At 44.4% G+C, this 27,737-nt stretch overlaps 1 protein-coding gene across 1 annotated transcript; it reads right to left on the bottom strand.

Moving 5' to 3' along the window:
* On the bottom strand, nt 1-24,214 carry ZDHHC7 (zinc finger DHHC-type palmitoyltransferase 7). The gene is made up of 8 exons (XM_064723379.1): nt 24,075-24,214; nt 17,764-17,849; nt 14,542-14,870; nt 11,332-11,456; nt 4,632-4,728; nt 4,300-4,381; nt 3,056-3,186; nt 1-2,076 (listed from the first exon to the last, which is right to left on the bottom strand). Exons 3-8 carry the CDS (start codon nt 14,851-14,853, stop codon nt 1,900-1,902), a joined length of 924 nt encoding a protein of 307 aa, XP_064579449.1. The 5' UTR covers nt 14,854-14,870; nt 17,764-17,849; nt 24,075-24,214; the 3' UTR covers nt 1-1,899.
* Between the last annotated feature and the right edge of the window lie 3,523 nt (nt 24,215-27,737).

The raw sequence follows: 27,737 nt of genomic DNA, 5'->3' as shown, positions 1-27,737 counted from the left end.
AGTTAATCAACTAAGACTTCAATTCATTAGTTTATTCTTTTTTACATAAAAAAAAAAATTACAAGGTAAGGATTTGAAAAGCCGAGTAAACCGGATTTCACACGCACACATTTGCCAAGTCACAGGGTCCAACCACCTGGAGTGCTATTTTGCTATTTTCTGATTTTCCCATTGAACAATTTACACAGTAAGAGCCTCAGGACAAAGCCAGACACCTTTTTTTCCTCCCCAATCTTTAAGATGTGCAACTGAATCTGCACAGAATCCTGTGGAATTTCCAGCTTCCCCCTCAGTTTTGTTCACAGGACTGCAATTCCAGTGGATTTCCACCCAGGAAGGCTCCAGCATTCCACACCACCACCCTCCCCCGAAAGCAAAGTGAAAACACCCCAGAGGATTGCACGGTTTTGTTCACAGGGCACAGGCAAGAAATGGATCCCTCAGTGCCTTCAGCCACGCCATGGAACAGAAACTGATGGAGCTGGGAGCAGGATGCACGAGGAGATGGAGCAGCAGGGCACTGAGAAAGGAAACAGCTCCTGCAGGGCACAAAGGGTGGAATGCAGAGCTCTGAGCTGCTGCAGGTGGGACAGGTCACCAGTGCCACTGGCTGAGCAAAAGCAAGAACAGGACAATTTTAAGGCAAGTCCCAAAACAGGGAGCTATTTACTTTCTAGGCACGATTTCAAGCTATGCATCAAGGCTCCTGCTTTATCCTTTATATGGTCAGTCATTTATAGGTTAACAATAATACAAAAAATAGTCTAAATGTCATTTTTAAAGAATCAACTTTTAGCTGGATTTTTATTACTTGCAGCTTGCATTTCATTACTTGCAGATTTATGAACATTTTTTAGCACTACTGTTGTTTGTCAGGCCCACATAAAGCAGTTCTAGATCTATATTGCTCTCGTTTCTTCAAAGTAGTTTTGGTTGGAAATGGTTAAATTCAAAAGAATATTGCAGATGTTTCTACATTTAAGATGTGCTGTACTTGAGAAAGGAGGGAAGTTGCCTCTTTCTCTGCTGTCTTTGTCCAAGGGATCATGAACAGCTTTCCCTCTATGAAGGGTCTGTACAGTAAAAAAGGGGCAGAGCAAGACCCTACAAGGACAAAGTGTTTGCAGTGAATGACCCCCAGTTTGTCACTCAGTGTCACCTCACACTGCAGGACACTGGTGCCACTCATCCCTGCACAGTGCACACCTGAGTTCCTCTGCAATCAAAGCAGGTGGAACTGGAAATGCACATCCCAGGGCAGGAATTGAAGCCCAGATAGTGAAAATTGAGCCTTTCCCTAAATGCCAGATGGGATGGGCACTGCCAAACACAGGCCATGCTTTAGGGAGCCTGGGCAGGGTGTGACAGTGCTGGGCAGCACCTGCACATGTGTGGGACACACAGGGACAGCTCTGCTGAAAGAGAAAGGAGAACAGAACAAAGCACAATTCCCTGAAATCTGCACTGACAAGGAAGGCTGTGTCTCACTGGAGATCAACTTCCACCAGAAGGCTCCTCCTAATGATTGACAACTGCATCCAAGGACTTAGACTCATTATAAAAACACACAGGTAATTAATTCCCCAGACATTTATCAAATAAAAAGGGTTTAAAACAAAAAAATAGGGAAGTAATCTCAGAAAATAAATTACAGTAGCATGACAACATTTGGCTTCTTTAGTGTGACCACGTGCTTATCCTGCTGTGAAGATCATGGCAGATCCAGTTCCTGTCTCAGAATTAATGAGATGTCTGTGACGATAAACGTAGAAAACTCTGCTTGCTACAAGCAAATGTCTGATATCAGTTTCACCTGGTCACAGATTATATGCAGACAGCCTTCTCTGGCCCCAAAATAAATACTATATAGGATTCTTGCAAGTTCCAGCATCTTTAGACTCAAACAGAAAACTCAGGTCCTCCTTTCTTCCCTCGCAGCAGAAGCCTCCTGATGCGGAATCCTGCGAAGGGGTTGATCCACAGCAGGGAGGGCTGGCCCCCAAACACAGATTTCATCCCTTCCCAGCGCAGCCTGCGCTCCCACGTTGGCTTTTCACTCTTCAGTCTCTCAATCTCCTGCAAATAAACACAGGCAGGCATGTCCAAGGTTTAGTTTAATCCAATATAAAACCTGGTCGTAAAAACCGGGCTTGCATTTTTATTGTGCTGTTTCATTGTGCCTCAGCTGATTAGTTTCTTACTGTAATTTATTAATTATTAAGGGAGAAGTTAGAAAGTGTTTTAGCCCTGTGGATACAGGGCAGAAGATTTAGAACATTAAATATGCACAAGAAGGTTGATATCTCCACCTCTTTTCCCCAAAACTCCCAGGAAAGCTGATGGATCCACGTGCAATATCCTTCACTACAAGCTGTTTACTCAGTTGATGAAAGCAGACAATGAGGCTCCTGCTCCACAATTACTGCAGACAGGATTACTCTCCCAATGCATTATTTTGATGGTCATTTTTTGTGCTTCCCACTAATGAAGGCTCAATATTTACCAGTTGTTTTGCACTTACTCCTCAGTACAGAAATACACTTGTAAACATGAGAAAATATTGAACAGTCACAGGATTTAATTTCCTTGTGTTTCCAAGCAATTATTCTCTCCATGTGTGACACTGCAGATCTAAGCACAAGGGAGCCAATGGCCCAAACTCTGTTTTATCCTCTGATCAAATGTATCACAAAGAGGTGAGAGTGATTTTCAGAGTAAACCTGAGAAAAGCAGACACTTCCCATGGCACCCAGCAGGAATTTCTACCAGCTGAGAAGGGAAAGTCAAACCTCAACTCAGAAGCTTTGCATTCTTTGTCATTTTTAAACTAAATTATAAAATGTCAAAAAAGCAAATAGTGCAACAACTTCTGTTAGAAAGCAACCCCCAGTAACCCATTCCAATCTTCCCCCAACTGTAGAAAATAAAAATGATGAATTATTGAAGTTTGCAGCTTTCTCTGTAATAAGAGCCTCTCCTCATGCAAATAAAACCACATCTAATCACATCTTCCCAGAATAAATGTTACAGAATACAAAAAAGTCAAGGTTTTTACCGTTTCATCATTGCATATTGAGTGGATTTGGGTGCCAAACATGACTGCAGTGAAAGTGAGAAACAGAAAACCCTCAAGGCACAAGAAGATCATCAGGATCACAGTTACAGGTGGGGAGAAGTCACTGCACTCTGTGAAAATGAAATATTGTGGTTACAAAAAAAAACCAACAGCAAATTATACAGCTGTCCTGTAAGTGTCCTACATGTCTGACACTTGAAATAATATTTCACATTTAAAACAAACTTCTGATTTTGCAGCAGCTTTATTTGCTGATCAAGAAAATAAAGAATTTTATGACAGTAACACTTCTGGCTTCCTATAAAGCACATGGTAACTATTTCTGCAATCCTGCCTCAGGATTTCAAGGCTATCAAATAAATGTTTGCATGTGAGGGGACTGAAGAACTCAGAACTGAAAATAAGAGAGCAGCTTGGAGCTTCCTGCATGGCAGAGGCTGTAAAACCACCCCCACCTCAGCCCTGACTCTAATACAGATGTTCCACCTGGCTGTCATTGCTTTATTACTCTTTTTATTTTAATTCTCCACACAAAGTAATCAAGTTCTGCCTCACACATCTCTGGAGAGCCTCTGATCACCTGATTAACTCAATTATATTTAAAGAGGGATAATGTACAAAAAGGTGAATGTTTCAAATAAAACAAAGTTCTAAGATTCCATTCATTTCATGAAATACTCAGAAAAAAATAAAAATCACAGGGGTTTCCCTGTTACTTCATATACCAAAAGCACAAGAGCAGAATGAGCTCTGGCACACTGGAACAGTAAGAAATACAAGCCAGAGGCCTAAATAAAAAAAAAAAACAATAAAAAAACTGGGATAGTTTAGGGAATTTCCTTTCTGCAGGAGCTCCAGTAATGGAATGAGGAAGAAATCTGTTTAAATTTCAGGTGCCATTCCCAGAACTGAGGTGGGGCACACAGAGCCCAGATTTAGGTGATTTTGTGCTGAGGTGGTTGAGGACCAGCTCAGTTTCCGTCCCACTACAGAGGCAGTGAATTACTACTGTGAGTAAAGGCAGTGAGAATGCCCCTGACAGCCACAGCTCTTACACAGAATGACTGAAGGAAAGGGAGGAAAAACCCAGAAAGGAAAAGGAGAGTGATGGATAAACAGATCTGAAATGTTTTACTGAAAGATGGGACTAAAATAGAAATGCTATGACTTTTCCCTAATATCTGCTGACTATGATAATGAAAATTAAGTATTTATTTGCTCACCAGTCCACTGCCCTCGGACACAGGAGAAGAACTGAAATCCACAGAGTACAAGAGCATGAGCTGAAATTAGGGCTATGTACATCTGCAAACAACAGACAGCATCATTTCACTCACTGCCACTGCATAAAACAAAGCAAAATTCGAAGAAAAACCTTTGAAACAACAACACAAAATTAAAATGAATGTGGGTAGAAATCCCTTGCACAGAAGGAACAAACCCACCCAATTTAACAACACAAACATGTCCTAAAGCCATTACTCACCAAGCACAACCTAAATTGTTATAACCAAGCAAAATTCAGACTAAAATCAAGCTGCTGCTGCTCACTTACCGTAAACAGAACAAAAAATCTCTGATTTTTCTCCCCCACACAATTGTTCACCCAGGGGCAGTGGTGATCCATCTTTCGGATGCATCGCTTGCAAATACTGGAAAAAAGGACAAGAGGCTTCTGCTGAGAAATTGTATTTGAAATTGTAAAAATTGTATTTGAAATTGTAAAAATTGTATTTGAAATTGTAAAAATTGTATTTGAAATGTAGAACCAAGGGCAGCCAGTGGTCACAGCATGATGTGCTGAAATATTTCTTTGACAAACTGCACACAGGGATTTTATTTATATTTCTTTAAAGAAACTGTTTGTTCATTCTGACAACTCAACTTTTGGTTGCTCCAAAATGGACTGTGTACATAAAATACTCCTCAGAATAAAACAAACCCAGAACTTCAGACACCTGCAGCTCAGTATCTCAATTCAGTATTAATAAGACTCTCTCATTCAGTATTAATAAGACCCTTCCCTTCTGGAGAAGTTTTTTAGATAAATATTTCACTTTTACAGGCTTTCAAGTTGTAAATTTTACTTGTGGATAAGAAGAAACACAAGAAATTCAAATCTTCAAGGGAGAAACTTGAGGTCTCAACCAGCCATAAAATTCTAAACTTATGCAATCAAAATCTCAACTAAAGCACAACTTAGAGTATCAAAACTCACTTCCTTAAGAGAAAATACAAATATTGAAATTATATTAATTGAACCAGCACTTATCAAGTAGCTACTTCTCCCTGAGCTCTTGAACACTCCTGTTCTCTGCTGGTTCACTTGTTCCTGCCCAGTTTTGAGTCAAGGCTATGCCCACAGAAGTCAAATAAATACTCCAATAACTCCAAATAAATACTCCAATAACTCCAAATAAATACTCCAATAACTCCAAATAAATACTCCAATAACTCAAATTTACATCTGCCATACAGCAGCAGAGGGCTCAGTTCTGCAGCCAAACGTGAAGAATTACACACCAAAAATGAAACAGTTGCAACATCTGTTGTAGCTCTTCATAACCCAATAGCTTGAGCAATGCTGATATTCCATTTTCCCAGCTTTGTACTTCAGACAGCCACACACTCAGTGCTCCAGATTTTCCCACAGAATATGCAGAATATTAAACATTTTCACTTCAGCAGTCACCAAACCAAATAAGCCTAAAAAATGCAGGCACTGTTATTGAAACCTCTTTGGTTTTGACACAGGCTGATTTAGGTGTGGTATCTACAAGTGCTGCAGTGACAAAGCACAAAGCAAAGCTGGGTTATTGTCACTGGAGAGACAAAACAGGGAGGTGTGGGGAGAAATCAGTGCTCTGAGGCAGAAAATAATTGTTAAGTTGTCACATTTGTATGATTCTAAAGTGATTCAGCACCAGGCAGAACACACCACGTACAGGTTATGGGGCAGAATCCCAAATGAAGCTGCCTTTGCTCTGGCCTATCAAAACCCAGCCCCACATTCCCCCAGCTCTTGTTTTGTGGATATTAAAGGATTCATCCTCTGCTACAAATTATTTTTTAAATACAAGTGTAAATCCCAATAGCAGATAAACACTACAAGCACTCCCTGGTGCAGGAAAAGTGGGTTTCACTCAGGAGGAGACATTCAGGAGGCTCCTCCTAAGACTTTCCTTGCTGCAAGTTCAGCCTCTCATTTCCCTGAGTGCCACAACCAGACAAGGCTCCTGATGTGCCACAGAATCCATGCCAGCACTCTAAAAAGCAATATTAATGTGAAATGCTGAGTAAAAGCTACCCAGGCTCAATCAAGCTGAAGGCTGGAGGATGTGAGGTGGGCAGGACTCCGTTCTGCTCATTCAGAATTTCTCACAAGCCCACACAGAGCTCTCACAAGAGCTCAGATATTTGGAACTCTATTGAAGTTGGAGGGGGAGACGATCCACCTTGCATTGGTCAGCATCGACTCCACTTTATTGATCAATCAGGCACCTTTTATAACAGTGTTAATTCACTTCATGCATATTGCAAAATCTGAGCTCACAATAGGTCAGAGATAACATACCAACCCCTCCCTATGTTTCCAACACCAAGATTTGGGTTCTCAAAATTATTCTTGCTTTCCCAAAACAGCCAAAGATAGAACATCCACTTGTTATGAGAAAGCTGCCTGAGAACTCTGATGTGCAAGGCTCTCAAGGCCTTCATGTTTGTCACTTTTACCTGTAATTAAAAATAACCTGAGAACCTCTGCTGTTCAAAGAAACAGGCTGTGAGAACCTGCTCCTCACAGCTGCCTTCTAGGCCATCCCTGAAAAAATCTCCAACAGAACTCTGCCTTCATTCCTGATCTCACCAACAATCCCACAGCAACGCTTCCAGCAGTGCTTCTGCCTTCTTCCTACCCCATCCCTTAATTTTATTCCTCTTTATGCAGCAGGAATTTGGGGAAATCCCTCCTCCAGCTGCACCCAGGGTTGTCACAAGAGAGAAGCAAACAGAACAAGCAGCTGTGCATGGAGGAAAGTCTCTCCTCCAGGCTGGAATTGCTGCTCCATGAACTCAGGCAGGTGCAATTACAGCTCTGAATGGCAAAGATAACATTCAGAAAGACACAGCTAAAGACTCAGGAGAAATGGGTGTGGGCAACAGATATTCCCTGGGAGCCTGGTGGAAACATCTCAGTGACTTTATTCAGAGTAACAGCTCCCCACACACAACAGAACAGGCAGAAATGAGGACAGCTGTGCTCCTTCAGTGAAAATGAAATCCCATTCACCCAGGATAGGGCTGAAAATGTTAACTGCTCACTAAAACATCACTTCAATTGCATCACTTGATTTCAGAGATGCTTAGCTGTAAATAAAAGGTTCTTGCTCTTTTCCCCAACACTAATGTGTATTATGAAACTATTTTTCTGCCTTAAAAGAACTTCTGTTGCAGTGTTGCACAACAATTTTCGTAACTACATCCTAAGAGTCTCTTCTGTTAATAATTTACTACTGAAAACATGCACTGTGGCTCTCTGAGTGTAAGTATTTCCCAACAGCAACTAACTTCAATTTCCATTTTCAAGCCTCTTCTATCAGCAAATTGCCACTTTAAATACTTGGGACTAGATCATCCTTTTAATGTCCTTGGAATGAGTTTGCAAACCAATAAAAAAAAATTGGCAGCATAATCAAACAAACCTTTTTTCTATTGGGTAAACTCCTGCAGTGATAAATTGAAGGCAAAGAATCAAATTAACAGAAACAAAGACAATTAAACCAGAAATGCAACTGCTGAGAAAAACATGACAGCAGCCTCACAACACCTTCAGGCTCTGCCTTTCTCTTTCAGATATTCTGTGGAGCCAGGGATGCACTGAGCAAGCCCCAAAATGCCTCCTTTATCTTTAGGTAAAATATTTGATCAAGGATTAGAGGATTAAAACAATGCCCAAACAGGTGCTTGGGGAAAAAAAAAAACCCTTTGAAAATATCAGGTATTTCCTTTATCACAGACATTATCCATTCTTGCTCTGCTTTAAAAATAAATGCTGCTCAAATTCTTGCTCTGAAGGAGGCATTTGAGCTCCAGGATCTCTGGTACATAAGACAGAAAAAGAGCTGGAGTATTTCAACAGATGATGTCTTCACTTAGGGCTCCTTCCAAATTAGCTCTGCCTTTCTCTTTCAGATATTCTGTGGAGCCAGGGATGCACTGAGCAAGCCCCAAAATGCCTCCTTTGCCCTTAAGTAAAATATTTGATCAAGGATTAAAACAATGCCTAAGACAGACAAAGCTGGATCCCCAAACAGGTGCTTGGGGAAAAAAAAACCCTTTGAAAATATCAGCTTTATCACAGACATTATCAATTCTTGCTCTGCTTTAAAAATAAATGCTGCTCAAATTCTTGCTCTGAAGGAGGCATTTGAGCTCCAGGATCTCTGGTACATAAGACAGAAAAAGAGCTGGAGTATTTCAACAGATGATGTCTTCACTTAGGGCTCCTTCCAAATGAGCAAATCCTACCAGGACCAAACTGTGGGAAATGCTTTCCACAGATACCTGCAAGGTCTCACCCTGAATATGGGATGAGGAAATGAGAGGCAGCCCATGTGTGCAGGGCTCCCAGCTGTCCCTCACACACACACAGGGGCAGGCCATGTGTGCAGGGCTCCCAGCTGTCCCTCACACACACACAGGGGCAGGCCATGTGTGCAGGGCTCCCAGCTGTCCCTCACACACACAGGCAGGCCATGTGTGCAGGGCCCCCAGCTGTCCCTCACACACACAGGGGCAGCCCATGTGTGCAGGGCTCCCAGCTGCCCCTCACACACACAGACACAGCCCATGTGTGCAGGGCCCCCAGCTGTCCCTCACACACACACACAGGCAGCCCGTGTGTGCAGGGCTCCCAGCTGTCCCTCACACACACACAGGGGCAGCCCATGTGTGCAGGGCCCCCAGCTGTCCCTCACACACACAGACACAGCCCATGTGTGCAGGGCTCCCAGCTGTCCCTCACACACACACAGAGGCAGCCCATGTGTGCAGGCTCCCAGCTGTCCCTCACACACACAGGGGCAGGCCATGTGTGCAGGCTCCCAGCTGTCCCTCACACACACAGGGGCAGCCCATGTGTGCAGCGCTCCCAGCTGTCCCTCACACACACACAGAGGCAGCCCATGTGTGCAGGCTCCCAGCTGTCCCTCACACACACACACAGGCAGGCCATGTGTGCAGGGCTCCCAGCTGTCCCTCACACACACACAGACACAGCCCATGTGTGCAGGGCTCCCAGCTGTCCCTCACACACACAGGGGCAGCCCATGTGTGCAGGGCTCCCAGCTGTCCCTCACACACACAGGGGCAGCCCATGTGTGCAGGGCTCCCAGCTGTCCCTCACACACACACAGGGGCAGGCCATGTGTGCAGGGCTCCCAGCTGTCCCTCACACACACACAGGGGCAGCCCATGTGTGCAGGGCTCCCAGCTGTCCCTCACACACACACAGGCAGGCCATGTGTGCAGGGCTCCCAGCTGTCCCTCACACACACAGGGGCAGGCTATGTGTGCAGGGCTCCCAGCTGTCCCTCACACACACAGGGGCAGCCCATGTGTGCAGGGCTCCCAGCTGTCCCTCACACACACAGGCAGGCCATGTGTGCAGGGCTCCCAGCTGTCCCTCACACACACAGGGGCAGCCCATGTGTGCAGGGCTCCCAGCTGCCCCTCACACACACAGACACAGCCCATGTGTGCAGGGCTCCCAGCTGTCCCTCACACACACAGGCAGGCCATGTGTGCAGGGCTCCCAGCTGTCCCTCACACACACACAGGCAGCCCGTGTGTGCAGGGCTCCCAGCTGTCCCTCACACACACACAGGGGCAGCCCATGTGTGCAGGGCTCCCAGCTGTCCCTCACACACACAGGGGCAGCCCATGTGTGCAGGGCTCCCAGCTGTCCCTCACACACACAGGGGCAGGCCATGTGTGCAGGGCTCCCAGCTGTCCCTCACACACACAGGGGCAGCCCATGTGTGCAGGGCTCCCAGCTGCCCCTCACACACACACAGGCAGGCCATGTGCCTGCACAGCTCTCCTGGATCCCCAGGGAGTTTCTGGGAGCTGCCTACACCCCAGGCATCCTCCAGGGAGCCCTCTGGAGCTGACAGAGCAGCAGCAGCAGCAGCCCTGCACAGCCAGGGATGCACCTGAGCAAAGCCAGCCCAAAGCACACACAGAGCAACAGGAGATGTTCCATCCTCCCCTGTTTATCCACTCCCTTCACACTCCAGATCCAAGATCCCACTCAGAGCTGAGAGAGGAACAGGAGCTCCATGCCAAGGCTGAGGATTTATAAATGGGAGCAGCTTCTCAGCCGTAGCACTCAGCACTGACACACACACACACATGAGGTTTTTAATTTAGAACCCACAAAGCTCCAGAATCATCTCAGAGTCCTGACAAGACTCTGCTCTGTTCTTTTGACAGGCACTAAGGCAGAGATTTCAGTTTAGTACTTCTCACAATTCAAACACATCACTCCCCACACCTAGAGAGCCACCAGAAGCATTTGCATCTTTATGTAAGCCCCGATTATGCAGGCACAGCTATTTTCTACTGGCACACAATAAACACTACAAAAGCATTTCCACAGTGCCTGAACACTCCAAAGACTGGGAATTAAAAATATACATTTACTATCTCCTCCACAGCATGTTTAGTTCAAATGATCATTATTTCTGTCCTTATTCAAATGGATTTTCAGTAAGTGGAAGTGCATTTAACCCATTATTCATACAACTTTGGGAAAATAATCTGCCAATTCACAAATAACTTCACATGCACTGCAAAGAAGAGATAACACAAAGTAATAATTTTAAACTACTCTAATTTTGTTCATTTAAGACTGCAGGAGTCACTTCTTAAATCAGCTCCCTCACAAATTTGAGATTCTTTTCTTTGTCCTGCATTACCCACAGCAGAGCACAATAACTGGAATGATGCACAGGAAAAGATATTCACTGATCTAAATTATTTAAGACACCAGAGCACAGTTATTGAAATAAAACCTTAGAGTTTCTTACTTCTCTCCCCTCATCCACAGTCATTTTTTGTACCTTACACTTACAAAATACACTGCAATGTAGGAATTTGAAAGTTTAGTGGATACCAAAAGAAATTTGTGGGGAAAAAAATGAACAAATATCAGGAATGTTATTCTGCTTTTCTCCAAAAGCAGAACTCTGGCATACCTGCAGTGGTGGGCACGCTCAGGTTTGATACTACAGCACTTGGGACATTTGTAGATCACTTCTCCTGGTTTCAGCTGCAAATTATCCATGTATTCTTTAGTGGCATTTCCTTTGGGCACAGCCCCCTGAAATCATTTCAATTAGAGGAGAAAAAGCTTCTTAAATGGCATGAGAGCATTTAAAAATACATTTCATAGACTTCATACCGGTAACCTCAGGATAATTGCAGAAATAAGTTCATTTATTCAAAGCCAGTCTGCTATAAGCCAGAATCAATTCCAAATGAATAAATTACCTCTGCTTGACCTCAAATTCAGCTTTATTCCAGCAAGACTCATCTCTGGCCAAGTATTAGCTTAATTCCCATAGAATATCCTGTCCCCAGCCCACAGAAATGAAGAGGGAGACACATCTTACCCTGCAGACACAAGCACTGCCCATCATTTCTGAGGAGTTACCCTGAATATTTCTTGTGGAATTTGATTAATGGGTGAAGCCATCCACAAAAATCAGCAACTACTTGAAAGATGTTATTTCAACTGTCTGAAGCCAGGGTTTAACCACCTGCCCCAAGTTTTTGAGAATTTGTAATTTTTCTTCCTAAAATCTTTAGCTTGGACACTGTTAGCAGGACCAGCAGTGGCTCCTTTACTCTTCTTTATTGTGCAGCTTGGTGGTAAAGAGTTGAAGGAACTGATTCAAAAGAAAAATAATTGATTGGGAAAAGAAATTAACTTTTAGTGATTAGTTCTCTGATCTGATTATCACAGAGCTGCATCCTGAGATCAGGATCTAAATTTGGATTAGTAAGGAGGAAATAATTCAGCATCATCATCACCCTGCTCATTGATGGAGATATCTGTGAGGGGAAGTGATTGTGAAACAAACTGGGATGTGGCAGCCAAGTGGATTTTCTGTACAACTGCTCCAGGTCAGCACTTCCTTCACACAGGGAGAGCCTTCTGCAGGTCAGCCTGAGCCAACTGCAACATTCTACAATTCATTCTCATTCAGAAAAACCCCCTGGCAACATCAGCACTTGACACAGACACCTCAGGGACATCGGGGACAGAATAAAGAGCCCAGCAGGAACTCAGATTCCACTGCCAAACACCTCTCTGCTCAGGGGAGTTTTTGTTACCTATGGCCTGGAATAATAAATTTGTGTTTGTGTTGGCCAAGACAAGCCCAGGGCCTGTCCCAGGTGAGCTCTGGGGCTGAGTGCTGCTCCAAACCTGACCAGGTGCTCACAGGGACTTCCCTCAACACTCACGTTCTACTCCTGAGCTGGATTTTGCAATCTGAACGTTCTCACCCCAGTTAATATTTGGTGTAAACATCTCACACTCCCCTGTTCACCTGCCACAAGGATCAGAACCTCAGACCATGCTTTCAAGCATCCTGCTGACAAAAATATACTCTATTTCAAAACCATCTTTCACAGTCACAGCCAGCCAGCAAAAATCTATTTTTTATAGTTACAAGTGTAAATTTAATTCACTTGAGTTTTGAGGCAGTTCATTCCTTTCATCTTGGTTTCTATCACACAGTTGTGCCTTCCATTCTGGGAGTCAGCACGAAAGGAATGGAGGAAAAAAAGCAGTGACTCATCTCAGTTTGGATCATAAAAACACCACAGGTCTAGAAAGAGACCCAGCTTTACCAGCTCATTTTATAAGCAATAAATCCTTAAACCATGAACTCTCTGAGCTGTCACAGTTTGTACAAGTTGTGATATTTCATCACTGGGTGTGGACAGAAGTAAATCAAAGAGCTAGAAAATCATTAACTGCAACACCCTGCTGGGTTTTTCAATGTTTCTCTATACACTGCTACTGGAGAAAAATCTCCATTTTTATCCAAAAATCTGGAGAAAATAGATGTTTTTTCCAGATTTATTCCTTAAAAATAATAATAGATTTTAGTACAAAATCAGCCATTAAATCACTTGAAATCTTGAGGAGTAAAAGTTCTAAGAAATGAGTACTTTCAGGACCTCTTACACCTACAATGCTTCACTGCGTGTTCAGCTTGAATCTCCCTTCCTTTCCAAATATTCAAAGACAAAAATTCAGGAATCACATGGGACAGTGGTTTTTCCATTATGCCAGGTGTGCCTGAGGTTTTGCAGCACATCCACCTCTAAAAGTTCTTCCAAGGGAAGCATGGGAGCATTTCAGGAGATGCAGAAGGATGAAGGTACAAATTTTGATTTTGTATAAATCTGATGAAAAAAAGTAAGAAAAATGAGGACAGAGAAGACTAAACTTTACTATCTACTTCAGGACCTGGAGTAATATTTTACTGGATTTTTTTGAGTCTAACACTTTTATAAATTTTATATTGACTGTTCTATGGTTTCATTAATAGAGCAATAGAAGTAGAGGTACCATCCTGATAATAAGCACAGGTGTCATCAAAACCTTGAGGGTTTTAAATGTAACAGAAGCATTTTGAATCTAACACAAATATTTTGATTCTAACACCAATATTTTTGAATCTAGCATGAGGATTTTGAATCTAACATGAGGATTTTGACTCTAGCATGAGGATTTTGAATCTAACACAAATATCTTGAATCTAACACAAATATCTTGAATCTAGCATGAGGATTTTGACTCTAGCACGAGGATTTTGACTCTAACACAAATATCTTGAATCTAACACAAATAATACATGAATTATTAACACAAATATTTGAATCTAACACAATATCTTATTATGGAATCTAACATGAGGATTTTGACTCTAGCATGAGGATTTTGACTCTAACACAAATATCTTGAATCTAACACAAATATTTTTGAATCTAGCATGAGGATTTTGAATCTAGCACAAATATCTTGAATCTAACATGAGGATTTTGACTCTAGCATGAGGATTTTGAATCTAACACAAATATCTTGAATCTAGCACAAATATTTGAATCTAACACAAATATTTTGAATCTAACATGAGGATTTTGAATCTAACACAAATATCTTGAAATTCTAACACAAAATTATTTTTGAATTCTCAGCATGAGGATTTTGAACTCTGAAATCACATAGGATTTTGACTCTAGCATGAGGATTTTGACTCTAGCACAAGGATTTTGACTCTAGCACAAGGATTTTGACTCTAGCACTACTTTTCCCAGCAGAAGACTTCTCCAAACTTCTGTGCAGATGGATGGGACAATCCAACGCCAAGGAACTCTTGGATACTTACTGGATCAGTCAGCATAGTCCTCAGGTGTGACGACAGAGCCAGCACTGCCAAGCAGTTAAAGAGAACCCCGTTGATCACGGAGTACCAAAAGTCTTTGGAAGGCAGCAACATGACAAAAGTCACTACAAAGTCTGCATAGACCACCAGGAGCCAGGTCATGATGGCACAGACCATGCCACAGCCATCCCTGATGAACCAGACCCTGTCAGCCATGTCAGCCTCCGAGGAGGAGGAGGAGGAGTCGTAGCTGTCATTGTCGGCCAGGAGCGGGTGGTGCTCGACATCGCGGAAACGGTGCCCTGATGACTGCATGGTTTGCTGGCCTCGCCCTGCAGGGACAAACAGCACCACCATCATCATCATCATCATTGGTATTTGCAGAGGAGAACATATGTGGCCCGAAGTTTAGAGTCCGGCTCGCTGAGGGCGAAAGGCCGACGCCCCTCTGCAATTCCTGGCCAGCGCCCTTCGGCGTCTGAGGGCCTCGGGCTGTGCTGGCTGCGGACTGGCTCACACCGCTGGTATAGGGGAGGAACGGAGCTGACCATTTCCCGGGGGTTAAACATCGGTTTATTGAAGGTGTTGCGGGATCCAAACGGGGGAAACCAAGATCATAGGGGGAAAAGGGTTTTTTTGTCATAAGTGTGGGGTGAAACACCCCGGATTATGGCTCGGGTACACCGGTATAGGGACGGTGGGGGTAGGGGGTACCGGCCGGAACCAACAATCGGGTAAAGGTTGAGGGGTAAATGAACTTCACAGAACTGACACTCCATGGAGACCAATAATCAAAAGGTAAAGGAGGTGTCCTGGGACCCCATCCAGCCACCATCTCCAGAGAGGAGAAGGTTCTCGAAACCTGGGAGGAGAAAGGGGGTGATTGACTGGACAGGGAGGAAACAACTTTCACTTATAAGGGAAACCAGGGGAGGAGCAATTACACATCGGCAACTATGAATAGCGGTTACTATGGCAACTTAGCTGACAGGCTGGCACTGGCGGGAAAAACTGGGGGAACGAAACCATTTTACACATAATAGGGGAGAACAATACATAAATTGGGGGAATAACACAAGAAACTTAACAACACACTACCACAGGTATTCATTATTAATGAGGAGATAGAGCACAGCTGGCTCTGGGGTTTTGTTTCTGGGAGATAAAGCATGGTCAAGTTCAAAACAGAACTGGGATTCTTTCCGATCGATTCTGTGAGTGCAGAAAGATGAATATGAAAGAAGGGGGCACAGGTTTTAGGTTTTTGGGTTTTTTGTTTGTTTTTAGTTTTGTTTGTTTGTTTGTTGTTTTGCTTTTATTTCTTATTATTCTACTCTAATGTCATTGGTAATAAATGAAGCAGATTTCCTCAGGTCAAGCCTCTGACAGTAATTGCTGACTGATCTCTCCTGCTCTTATCTTGACCCACAAGGCTTTTTAAAATATTTTCCCTCCCCTCTCTGAGAGAGAGACACAGAACAGCTTTGGGGGTCTCCAGCCAGAGTTAACCCACCACTAACCTGCAAATTCAATGCCTGACAAAGGGATTTTAGACTGGTTTCACTTCCATCGTGCTGTGCTCATACACCACTCCTCCTCTTCTCTCTTTTATCTCAAGCTAAAATGGCAAACTCTTCATTAAATTACAGCTCATGTCTCTTTTAAAACAGCAAATTATGGCACCAGCCTGTTGACTTTTCATTCTGCTCCAGCAAGGGAGGGAAGAGTACAAAGGAACCAGGATGGAAATAAAGCTGTTCTAATACACTGCTCACAACAAACAATGCAGCAAGCCAGAAAGCAGCTACATTTGTTGACAAAAAATGTTATTGTTTTGGAAAAACCACAAGATCTATTGGATAACTTATCAAACAGTCTCAGATCAGCCCAACCTTAAGGGAAACAAATGGTTCTGGTTAAATGAACATGGCAACAGATTACATGAATCAGATTTTCAAAGAACACATTAATTCATTTAATTTCATGAAACTCTTTTAGGGCTTTGTTGTCCTTCCAACGTGCAGCAAAAACCAGACATGAAGCCTCAACAGTTCTCATGAAAACAGAATTATTTCCCAGACATCTCTCCCAAGGAAAGACATGGAATGGCAGAACTGAAGTGCTATCAACAAACATGAGACAAATTAAAACTTAAACATTAGGCCTCAAGAATATCCTGCTGCTTTAAAGGTATACTGTGTTCTAAAAATCCTATTGATTCCTGCTATTAAAGGCCATGGCTGAGAGAAAGCTGAAAGCATTTCTATTGATTTATCACAGGCACACAGAGGTCTCCCTTTTCCCCCCTTATTAATGGCAGCCTGTACATGACTGTAGGGATTATGGCACTGCAATTTCAATTTCCATCCCAAGATATTGAATATGGGATCACTTTGTTCCTCTAGAATGGCCCAAGTGAGCATTACCAGGTGAAGACACTGGCACTGAGATGGTGTTTGATAAAGCTGTGTTGGTCCAAACCCTTTAAAAATCCTTTATCAGGAATCAGAAAAACACATTCTGACCAGGAAATCCAGGCAGGAGCAATCCAAGAAACCAGAAATGAAAATAAATCCATGCAGATGCAGCAGAGAGATGTGAGAGCAACTGCACAAACAGCTCCCAGGACACTGTGAGGTGTCTGAAGGACACATTCTCTGCTGTGGAACAGAACAAACTGAAATCCAGCTCTGCTGCTTGGATCTATTACAATTTCTTGGAGTTAAATTGTATTTTCTGTTCACACATTGGGCTTTTTTTGGACAAAATTCCTCTCTCTCACCAGAATGCAGCTGCTAAGCCAAGGATGAAGATGTCACACACTAGAAAATTACCTTAGGAAAGAATGAACTTTATCTCCTTTAAAAGTAATTTAAGCTTAACTTAACCTAAATATGGCCCCCTTTTCACCCAGTTCAAATTATCCTGATTTTTCTTAATGTTCAGAATTAAAACTACAATCTGTCCCAATTAAGTCAAATAGCACTTTGGGACATCACCAGCCCTTGTGGTCAAGAAAATTTAAGTGCCATAAAAATGCATAATTAGCAGTTGAAACATGAAGATAACCATGCAAATCAGTTATTACTTCATCAAAAAAAAACTTTTAAGGAATGTTTTAAGTATGAAATAACACAGAATTACTGCATTCATTTTGCTTAAATATCTTAAAGACAACAAAAAATATTTTAGCACAATAAAAGAAATCCAAAACAAAACAAATACCTCAAAAATGTTTTGTATGTTATTCTGACATCCTGTCCTGCCTTTGGCTTATCCCTGGTCATTCACATAGTCATGTCTGATGGAATCTGCAAAGACATCACCAACAAACTGATTAGCAAAGCTGCACCAGGAAAATACTGTTAAATACAAATAATAATAATAGACATCAATAATAGAACAGAAAAATATACAGAATAATAATAGAATAATAGACATCAATAGTAGCACTCTGAAACATGCTGCATGTAGCTACAATGAAAAAGTTGGTGTTTTATTTAGAAACCAGGTATTTGAAACCTTGACATTTTTGGCTGTTGACTTTTGGAAATCACCACCTGGCACTTGGAGCAGGATTGCAGCCCAGAACCTTGCATTCCATTGCTATTTGGGGAAGAGAACAGAAGAGGTGTGGGCCTGAATTGCTGTCTGGTTAAAGCTGCCTAAAGAAGCACCTAAGGTTTTCTTATTCATTGGTTTTATTCTCTATTTATTTGAAGTAAATTTTTTTTGGAGACATTGAAATCACTCTTCTTTGCAAGGTTAATTTAATATATTTTGAAAGTAACATAAGGATTCTGACATTTCAGAGCTACACAAAGTAAGTTTATTGAATGTTTCTGAAAGCAGCTTGTAAGAAACAGATACTCCAAACACAACATTACTGTGGAGTTCTTCAGTACCCATTTTCAAAAGTTCCCAGCTCAAGGGGAACTGAAAAGGAGAAGTCTCTTATATAGTTAAATAAACCCAAACATTCTACTGCAAGACCAAATGGTAATGTAAATGTTTATTATGAACATATCAGAATCATTGAATAGATTGGGTTGGAAGGGACCTTTAAATGTCACCCAGTGCCACCATCTACCACGGGCAGGGACATCTCCCACTATCCCAGGTTGTTCCAAACCCCCAAGCACCTGAGTTTGAACATCCCTGACAGAGCTTCACCACCCTCACTGTGGAAAACTTCTGCTACCAAACCCCAACTTGTCGGGTTTTTGGCTGTTTGAAGGGCCTGGAAAGGCCCGGAGTGGCCTTGGGGCAGCCCGCGTATCGAAGGACGAGAAGAGGCTTCAGTTCTTCTTTCGGTTTTTATGTTTATTAATTGTTTATCTAAAAGATTTTCTTTCAGCCCGACAGAGATCTGCTCAGCAGTCAGCCATGAGCACACTGTGTCCGCCCTCCGGACCGTTACCCATGTTTATACCCATTGTTACGTGTACAATATTTATCATTTTTCCCCAATACCATTTATTCTTATTGCCCGGTGCACTTTTAGTAATGACCAATCTCAAAGTGCCACCATCACCAAAGAAGATGGAGGAGAAGAAGAAGAAGAAGAAGGACAGGACACGCCCCAATTCCTCCATCTTACTTCTCTAAACCCCCCTGTACAGAAATCCTAAACCCTGTGTCTCACCCTCTAATTAACCAATCCCTTCACCATTCACCCCGGTGAAACCCTCCTGTCCTCATACAGGTGTCGTCTCCTGTGTAGGATCAAAGTCCAGCCACCAGACACTTCTGGAACATTCCAGGACTCCCGAGCCCCCCAAGGGTGCTCTCGGTGGCTCAGCATCTCAGGACTCAGATCCTGAGATCCCACACCAACTGACCCTCTTTTAGTTTAAAACCACCCCCTTCTCTTCTGTGCCACTGCAGGAAGCTGTGACTGCTTTGTGCTTTGCTGTACAAACAAGCTTTTCGACTTCCCTTAAACTTCACAATATTGTGAAATGCACAGCCATTAAGTTGTCACCGAGGTGGCAGCTGAGCAGAGACAGGAGCAGACAGGCTGAGTGTTGCCATTAATGTGCAGTGCCACCCACCCGTGGGGAGCTGGGGATGGCAGTGACACACTGAGCCCTGCAGGTGACACACTCAGCTCCAGCCACCAGCTGCTCCTGGAGAGCTCACTGCTGACACACATTTGTGATTTGTTCACTCAGCCCTGAACCCCAACTGCAGTTCTGTGCAAATCTGTGTTTGTCACAGCCTCACCAGCTCCTGGAGAGCTCACTGCTGAAAAAGATTTGTGATTTGTTCACTCAGCCCTGAACCCCAAGTGCAGTCCTGTGCAAATCTGTGTTTGCCACAGCCTCACCAGCTCCTGGAGAGCTCACTGCTGACACAGGGACGTGATTTGTTCACTCAGCCCCAAACCCCAACTGCAGTCCTGTGCAAATCTGTGTTTGTCACAGCCTCACCAGCTCCTGGAGAGCTCACTGCTGAAAAAGATTTGTGATTTGTTCACTCAGCCCCGAACCCCAACTGCAGTCCTGTGCAAATCTGTGTTTGTCACAGCCTCACCAGCTCCTGGAGAGCTCACTGCTGACACAGGGACGTGATTTGTTCACTCAGCCCCAAACCCCAACTGCAGTCCTGTGCAAATCTGTGTTTGTCACAGCCTCACCAGCTCCTGGTTTGTGTGCAAGTGTCCCCTCAGCTCAGCTTTGCAGGGATAATGGATTCAGGCATTCCCATGGGATCTGCCCACACCTGGCTCCCTGCAAGGGAAGGGGATCAATGTTTGGAAGCTCTCCCTTTATGAAGAGCTCAGCATCCCCACTGAGATGCTCACAGCTTCCCTCTACTCTTCATTTATTTGCTTCAATGCCTGTCTTAACCAAATTTACTCTTGGAGTACAAAAGGGCAAAGCATTACACTTCAACCTCTAATACATCAAGCAACAGTTTTTAATTTGACCTTGTACAAATCTTTATTCAGCACCAGAAGATAACACCAAATTATTCAGTGTTTCACGCCCAATGTTATGTTTGCACACGTGGTTATATCAAACCTGACCCAACCCTGTTCCACTCTTAGGTGTTATTTGAAATTCTCATCTGACCTGCACCTCACTGGTACTGAAACTCAGGTCTACAATGCAGATGTACTCATGGAATAAAAAACCACACACAACTTTTGAAGAAGTTATGCTATAAACTCATGATCACCAAGATGGCCTTGTAAGATCACTGGGTTTAGTGGGAGAAGGTTGCAAAGGGCATTAGGAAGACAAATGACACAACACAACTAATTGTATCATAAGGCCCCTGAATTGGTAATTAAATTTATAAAAACAGGCACTTCAGGGTTAGGAACAGTCCTTTTCTCTGCTATTTTTTGAGGATGAACAGAAAAACATTGTAGGAAGAAAGAAAACCTTATTTCTCTGTAATTTTTTGAACAAGTAAGAATTTATATACAGGCTAAAAAATCCATCAGCTGTCAAAGCAGAAATTTTTTTGGTTGCCTTTTCCTTCAAGCTACACAATGGACAGCTCCTAAGATTCCTCCCATTTCAGTGCTAACACAATAAAGAAAAAGCCTTTATTTCAATATTTCTGATTTCTCTCCATAGTTGTACAGACACCAACACATTAGAATAATAATCCTGCAGCACTTACATACAATGGATTTAAATTCCACCTGGAAGCAAATCAGAATTACAGCCCTGTGATCTCCCTAAGAGGTTACAGCACAAACATTAACTCCAGGAACTTGGGAGTTTGAAGCAAACCAAGCAGGCAAAGCTCCTCCTGCACCCATGGGCAATTTGGACAGATAAATATCTATCAGAAAATGTCTGCACACAGCCAGGTCTCATTTAAAAGAATCACCTCCTTTCATTACAGATCCAGGCAAGCTAAGCTGCAAAGGCATTTAAAAAGTCAGCTGTGGCTGTTTTGATTCTTTTCCAGGGACTGGTCTGTCTAGCAGGCACCCTCTCAGTAATTTGGGAACCTGGGATGTCCTAAACACAGCCCAGAGAGAGCAGCTGGAATAACCTGTGATGGAGATCCATGACACAGCCCTGCAGTGTTACCATCAACTTATCCCAAATCCATGCTCAGGGGCACAGCTCACCATCTCTCCAAAACCCTGCTGTTGTTGTTCTTACAATATAATAAGTGTTTAACTCTTGGATTTCCCATTTATGCCTTGCAGCCCTTTCCTTGTGCTGGTCCATCTCTGCTCTCCTGCAGGCACACATGAATTCTGAGCACAGAATTAATGGGAGATTATTTGTGTGCACACATTGAAGAGAATATTCACCAAGCACATATTTAACACAGTCAAGTTTCAAGCTGCTGTAACAATTGTCCTTAAGCCAGCCCATCATGAAACACTGGAATTGCTCCTTTCCAGCTGTGGAAAGGGGATGTGCTGCTTCTAAATCTCCTCAGTATACAGAAATACTTCAGCATAACTATGAAGGTCTTATTGGGAAGTTGATCCTCTGATTACTGATGTTTTTTTTTAAACTGAAAGAGAAGAAATTTAGTTTAGATGTACAGAATGAATTGCTGCCTGTGAGGGTGGGCAGCCCTGGCACAGGTGCCCAGAGAAGCTGTGGCTGCCCCTGGATCCCCTGAATTGTTCAAGGCCAGGCTGGATGGAGCTCTGAGCAATCCCATCTGATTTGAGGATGTTCCCAAGGGGGTGGAACAAGATGATCTTTAAGGTCCCTTCCAACCCAATCCATTTCTATGATTTATGTCTGTAGCATCTTTATAAACATCCTCAAAACCCAGAAATGAGAATCCACAGCAAAAGAAGTTATTAAAAAAGCAAGAAAACACCCTGATGCATGCATTCTGAACACATGTTTATACGAAGTATTACAAAGCTTTGCTATCAGACATGGAATAGATTTATGATGCCAAAACACTTTAATAAAAGCACAAACTAATACCAGAGACGTTCAACAGGATATCTTTTCAATAACACATCTTTCACCCTGAGATGTGAAAGTTAAATAAAATGTATTACATATGACTTTGCTGCCCAGCAAAGAACACTATCTGATCCAGCAGGAGCTCACTGGGCACAGCAGCAAGGACAAAAGGCTCCTGGATGAAACAACCTTCACCTGAGAAGGACACGAACACAATCTGTGGCTGGGCTTTGATTTCTGCCTCTGCTGGATCAGGGCCACAGCCTCAAATTCAGATTAGACCCCACAGGGCTGCAGGCTCACACCAATGTCAACACTGGTGTGTGAAAGCTGAAAGTTTTACCTCTTTGCCAACAGCACCTGCATGGATCACACCCTACCTGAGAGAGTAATTTTTTATTTCTAATTTTTGCATTCATCAGTGCACGCTCTGCCCTCACACTCCACTGAGGAGAGCTCAAGTATCACACACAGTGATTGCTCTGTGATACCAACCTGGCAAGCATTTTTATCTTAGCTATTATATCCACATCCACATCCATGTCCATGTGATTCTTCTTCCCAGGTTCCAAAAAATAATGCTATTGGTCAAACTATTCTCACTAGCAACTTCCAATATTCATTAGAAGAACATTCATGCCTTTGTTTCAATTGTTCCTCATGTTGAATTGCTCCTCATTTCATATTTCCACTATATTCTTCATGTTCAGCCATTCAACCACTGCAAAATTCCATCTATTCACTTTCTTTAAAAGCTCTCCACCCTCATAAAAGGCATAAAAAAGAAATCATCAGATCTGTATGATACAAAATATCCCATGCTAAAGGAAAACCAAGAAGGGAGATAGAGTATTTAGAGAGATAAAAGTATTACCAATTCCTTTCAGCCACAAAGAGATCTCAGCTATTTAACTCTAATCTCAAACCACTAAAATTTCACATCAGTTTCATCTCCTAATGAACCACTACGGCTCCTTTTTATCTGCAAATTTTCAAAGCCAGAGAGCATTCACTTCAAAAGAGCTAATTTAAGTCTTTTAATGTGAACAGTCACGGCGACTTCAACCTAATTATGTCTCCAGCAAAGCAAACAGTTACATCACTGTAATTCTGCATCCCGATACCATCACACCAGTGGATATTCAGCACAAAAAGTAACCAGTGATTTCCCAACCCCTTATTTTCACGGCACAGATCACACTCACGCCGTGCCGCACGAACCCACCCTCTCGTTTGAGAGCTATTTGCATTCCCACTTCCTGCAAGCGCCGGGAAATGAGGAAAAGGAGAAGCACAGAAAGCAGGGGAACTCCCGGAGCAGGCGGCAGGGCACGGCCGGGAAGGAGCGGGGCAGACACGGGAGGTGCCCGCTGCCCTTCGGCCTCCGCACCGGGCACCGGGGCACGGCCGCGCTCCTGCCCACAGCTGCCGGGGGAGAATTTTTAATTTTTTAGGGGATGTAAATAACGCGGAAAGCGATGGGAGATACACAAACACCCCACGAAGTGCGCCCACAGCGCTCAGCCGGCCTGAGGCACCTCAGCCCCAATCACCTTCCCCGTTCGCCCTTCCCGGGGCCACCGCGCTCCCTGCCGCGGGGACCCGCCGAGGGACCGCCAGCGGATTTACCTGAGCAGGAGCAGCAGCGGCGGTGGCGGCGCCGCTGCCCTGGCGCGGTGGGGCGCTGGGGCCGGGCCCCGGCCGCTGGAGCTCCGCGCCCGCCGCCACCGCGCCCGCGGCTCCCGAGGCTCCCCAGGAGCCGCAGGATCCCGGAAGCGGCGGGGGCGGCGCTTCCGCGGGAGGCGGAAGGGACGCGCGCGCGGCTCCGCGCAGGCGCGGCGGGCGGGGCGCCCTTGGCGCGGCCCTGAGGGCAGGGCTGGGAATGGGGCTGGAACCGGGCACACCCGCAGCGCCCTCATGGAGCGGGCACGGAGGGCAGGGCACGGGCACGGGCACTGGCACACCCGCAGCGCCCTCATGGAGCGGGCGCGGAGGGCAGGGCTGGGGCTGGGCTCACCTGCAGCGCCTTCATGGAGTGGGCAGGGAGGGCAGGGCCGGGCACACCCGCAGCGCCCTCATGGAGCGGGCACGGAGGGCAGAGATCCTCCCGTCCCACCCCTGCCACCGGCAGGAACACCTGCAGCGCCCTCATGGAGCGGGCGTGGAGGGCAGGGCTGGGGCTGGAGCCGGGCACGGAAGGCAGGGCATGGGCTGGGGCTGGGCACACCCGCAGCGCCCTCATGGACCGGGCACGGAGGGCAGAGATCCTCCCGTCCCGTCCCACTCCTGCCACCGCAGGGACACCCCCAGCGCCCTCTGGAGCGGGCACGGAGGGCAGCCCAGGGATAGGCACACTCGCAGCGTCCTCATGGAGCGGGCACGGGGCAGCCCAGGGTAGGCACACTCGCAGCGCCTCATGAGTGGGCACGGGCAGCCGGTTAGGCACACCCGCAGCGCCCTCATGGACCGGGCACGGAGGGCAGAGATCCTCCCGTTCCACCCCGGCCACCGGCAGGGACACCGCCCGCTGTCCCAGGGTGCGCCATGGTCCGACCTGGCGTGGGACAATTCCAGGGATAGGGGCAGCCGCAGCTAAGCTGGGTGGTCTGTGCCAGGGTGTCCCCGCCCTCACATGGGAGAATTTCCTCCTAACATATAATCCAAACGTACTCTGTCAGTTTGAGGCCATTCCCTCTGGTCCTGTCACTCCAGGCTCTTATAAACAGCCCCATTCCATCTTTCCTGTGGGCTCCCTTCAGGCGCTGCAAGGCTGCCATGAGGTCACCTTGAAGTTTCACTTTTCCAGGGGAACATTCCCAGCTCTTCCAGCCTTTCCTCCAGCAGAGCTTCTCCATCCTCTGATCAGCCTGGAGCCTCCTCCGGGCTCTCTGCAGCAGCTCCAGGTCCGTGATGTCCCCAGGTGGGGACATCACCCTGCCCCTGCAAGAACCAGGCACAAAGGCAGTGGGTACTCAGTTCTTTAATGAAGAATTTGTGCTTTATGTCAACACATATTTTTGTGGTCAAGTTCCATTACAGTCCCTCATTAACTTGTACCTCATCCCTGGCAGTGCCCAAGGCCAGGCTGGATAGGACTTGGAGCAGCCTGGGACAGTGGGAGCTGTCCCTGCCCATGGCAGGGGGAGGAATGGGATGAGCTTTGAGGTCCCTTCCCACCCAAACCATCTGTGATTCTATGATTTCACTTCTGAGAACATCAGGAATGTGATTTGGCACTTAATTCAAGAGCATGTTCAGCAGTTGTTCACTGTGCCTAAACATCAATAGTTAAATTGTTTGATATGGAAATATTATATGACACTAATTCAGGATTTCCCACTGTGTATTAATACAGACCCAGTGGCTCAAAAATACAGGCAAAACCCTTGCAGTGTGTGAGCTGAGGATATTTTTAAAACAAAAATGGTGAAGGATGACAAACAGAAAGGTTGACAACTCAGGCACGCTCCCGCATCCTTTTTTTCTTGTAGCATGACCACCATCTAGTGGGACACGGGCAAACAGTGCACGAGGGTGCTGTGTGCTGATAATGGAATAAAATACAGCTGCTCACGTGCCTGTTTGTCTCCTCTTCTGTGCTGAAATATTGGGGGCTTCTGAAAAGCTTGATTTTGCATATTTCTTCTATTTCCCAACAGCTGGTTGCACATACGAAAGGAAATTTGTCTGTGCCAATGTCTCTGCTCTTCAAGTGTAATTATGTAAATATTTATAGACACAAAATCATAAGAGCTGATCGTTTTCTAAATCTGCCTTCTCCCTTGGTGTTTTCCTTAATGTAACTGATGTTATTTATGTAGGAATAAAAATGAAAACAAATAATATTCTCTTATTTTTTATTCAATTACAGTGTGTTTAACCCTTGAGAAAACTACCATTCTTGTGCTTTTTATCTCAGGCTGGCTGAGATACCAGAATTATCCAGGAGTTACAAAGAAGTTAGGTACTGTGACATCTTTTTTTAGCAATACTGCAGATGTTTAAGACCTTATGCAGAAGCTTAAATTTATGCTGACCAGAAATTCTTAAATTCAGCTTGCTTTTTCTTTGTGTTTTAGCACCGCACATCGGTCACAGATTCCTGATTTCCTCCTGATCTTAAAAGCAAATCAGTTGAGTATTTTCCTCCTCATATTTTTGCTGAACATGTGGAGCATGTTTCAATAGACTTGTTTCAATACACGGAGAGCTGTGTTACACTAAAAACATCCCCAGGCCTTTGGTTCTTCTGCAAGTCCTGATGGTTTGGAACCCATTTCCACCACAATTAAATAATATTGCCAAGATAAATTGTTTGCCAGAGATAACTTCAAGCCCTCAAACAAATTACCTAAGAAATGTGGAAACAGGAGGTGGCACGAAACAAATAGTTTCCATGTCCTGTGCTGAGAGGAAGGAAGGAGCTTATCTCTGGTACAGATTCACACAAAGCCTTCACCGTGGCCTGGGGAGACTCAGGGGGAGGTTGGGAATGCTTCACACATCAGGCATGAAATATTCACATTGCTCCTTCCCTCAGACATGCAAATATTGAAATTCAAATTATTTGTGTAAGGACTCCAGCAATCTGGGGGAGTGCAGCAAAACTGCTCATGGGTTGCATTGGGGAAAAACAAGAGTTTAGAAGAATCTGTCATTTGTTGTAGCCCCTTCCACCACAGGCAGAGGAGGATTTAATTCTGTGCATGTTTGTAATGTCCCAAAGGTTTGTCAGTTATGTGGATCTTTCCCCACTGACTATTGCTTTGTGTCAATAACGTGTTCAGATTCTAGCAAAGAAGAAAAGCTGTTTTTCATAATCCATTCCCTTTGCAGCCTTTCTGTGGGCTGGGCCACCTCTGCCGTGCTGCAGGTGCAGGGTGATAACATTGTGACACATCTCTTTCTTTCAGGCTGTTCTCAATCCCTCCACAGCACAACCTGAAATATAAAAACAACCTTATTATTATTATCCCTCTGACTCTCTGGAAAACAACCTTATTGGCTCTCTGCCTGCTCTAGGTGCTTAAATTTAGGATGTGCCCCTTCAATATTGGCTGAAGCAATGGTGATTTACAGAAATTAATTTCTGAACCTCATTGTCTGAATCTCTGGTGCCTTCTGCCCTTCTCCTTTTAATTTATTTGATGTGGCCCATGGACAGCAATAAAGCACCACAGAAAAGGGGAGCTGTATAAAACCGAGGAATCTTTTTAAGAAGGTAAAAGGAACATCTAAAGTGCTAAAAGGTTTTGAGGGAACAACAGAAACATGATCACCGAGGCAGTGTAA

The sequence above is a fragment of the Zonotrichia leucophrys genome, chromosome 11 (genome assembly GCF_028769735.1).
Source record: "Zonotrichia leucophrys gambelii isolate GWCS_2022_RI chromosome 11, RI_Zleu_2.0, whole genome shotgun sequence".
In the NCBI taxonomy this organism is placed as follows: domain Eukaryota; kingdom Metazoa; phylum Chordata; class Aves; order Passeriformes; family Passerellidae; genus Zonotrichia; species Zonotrichia leucophrys.
The sequence above is the reverse complement of the archived record's forward strand: the minus strand, read 5'-3'. Positions and strand labels throughout refer to the sequence as shown.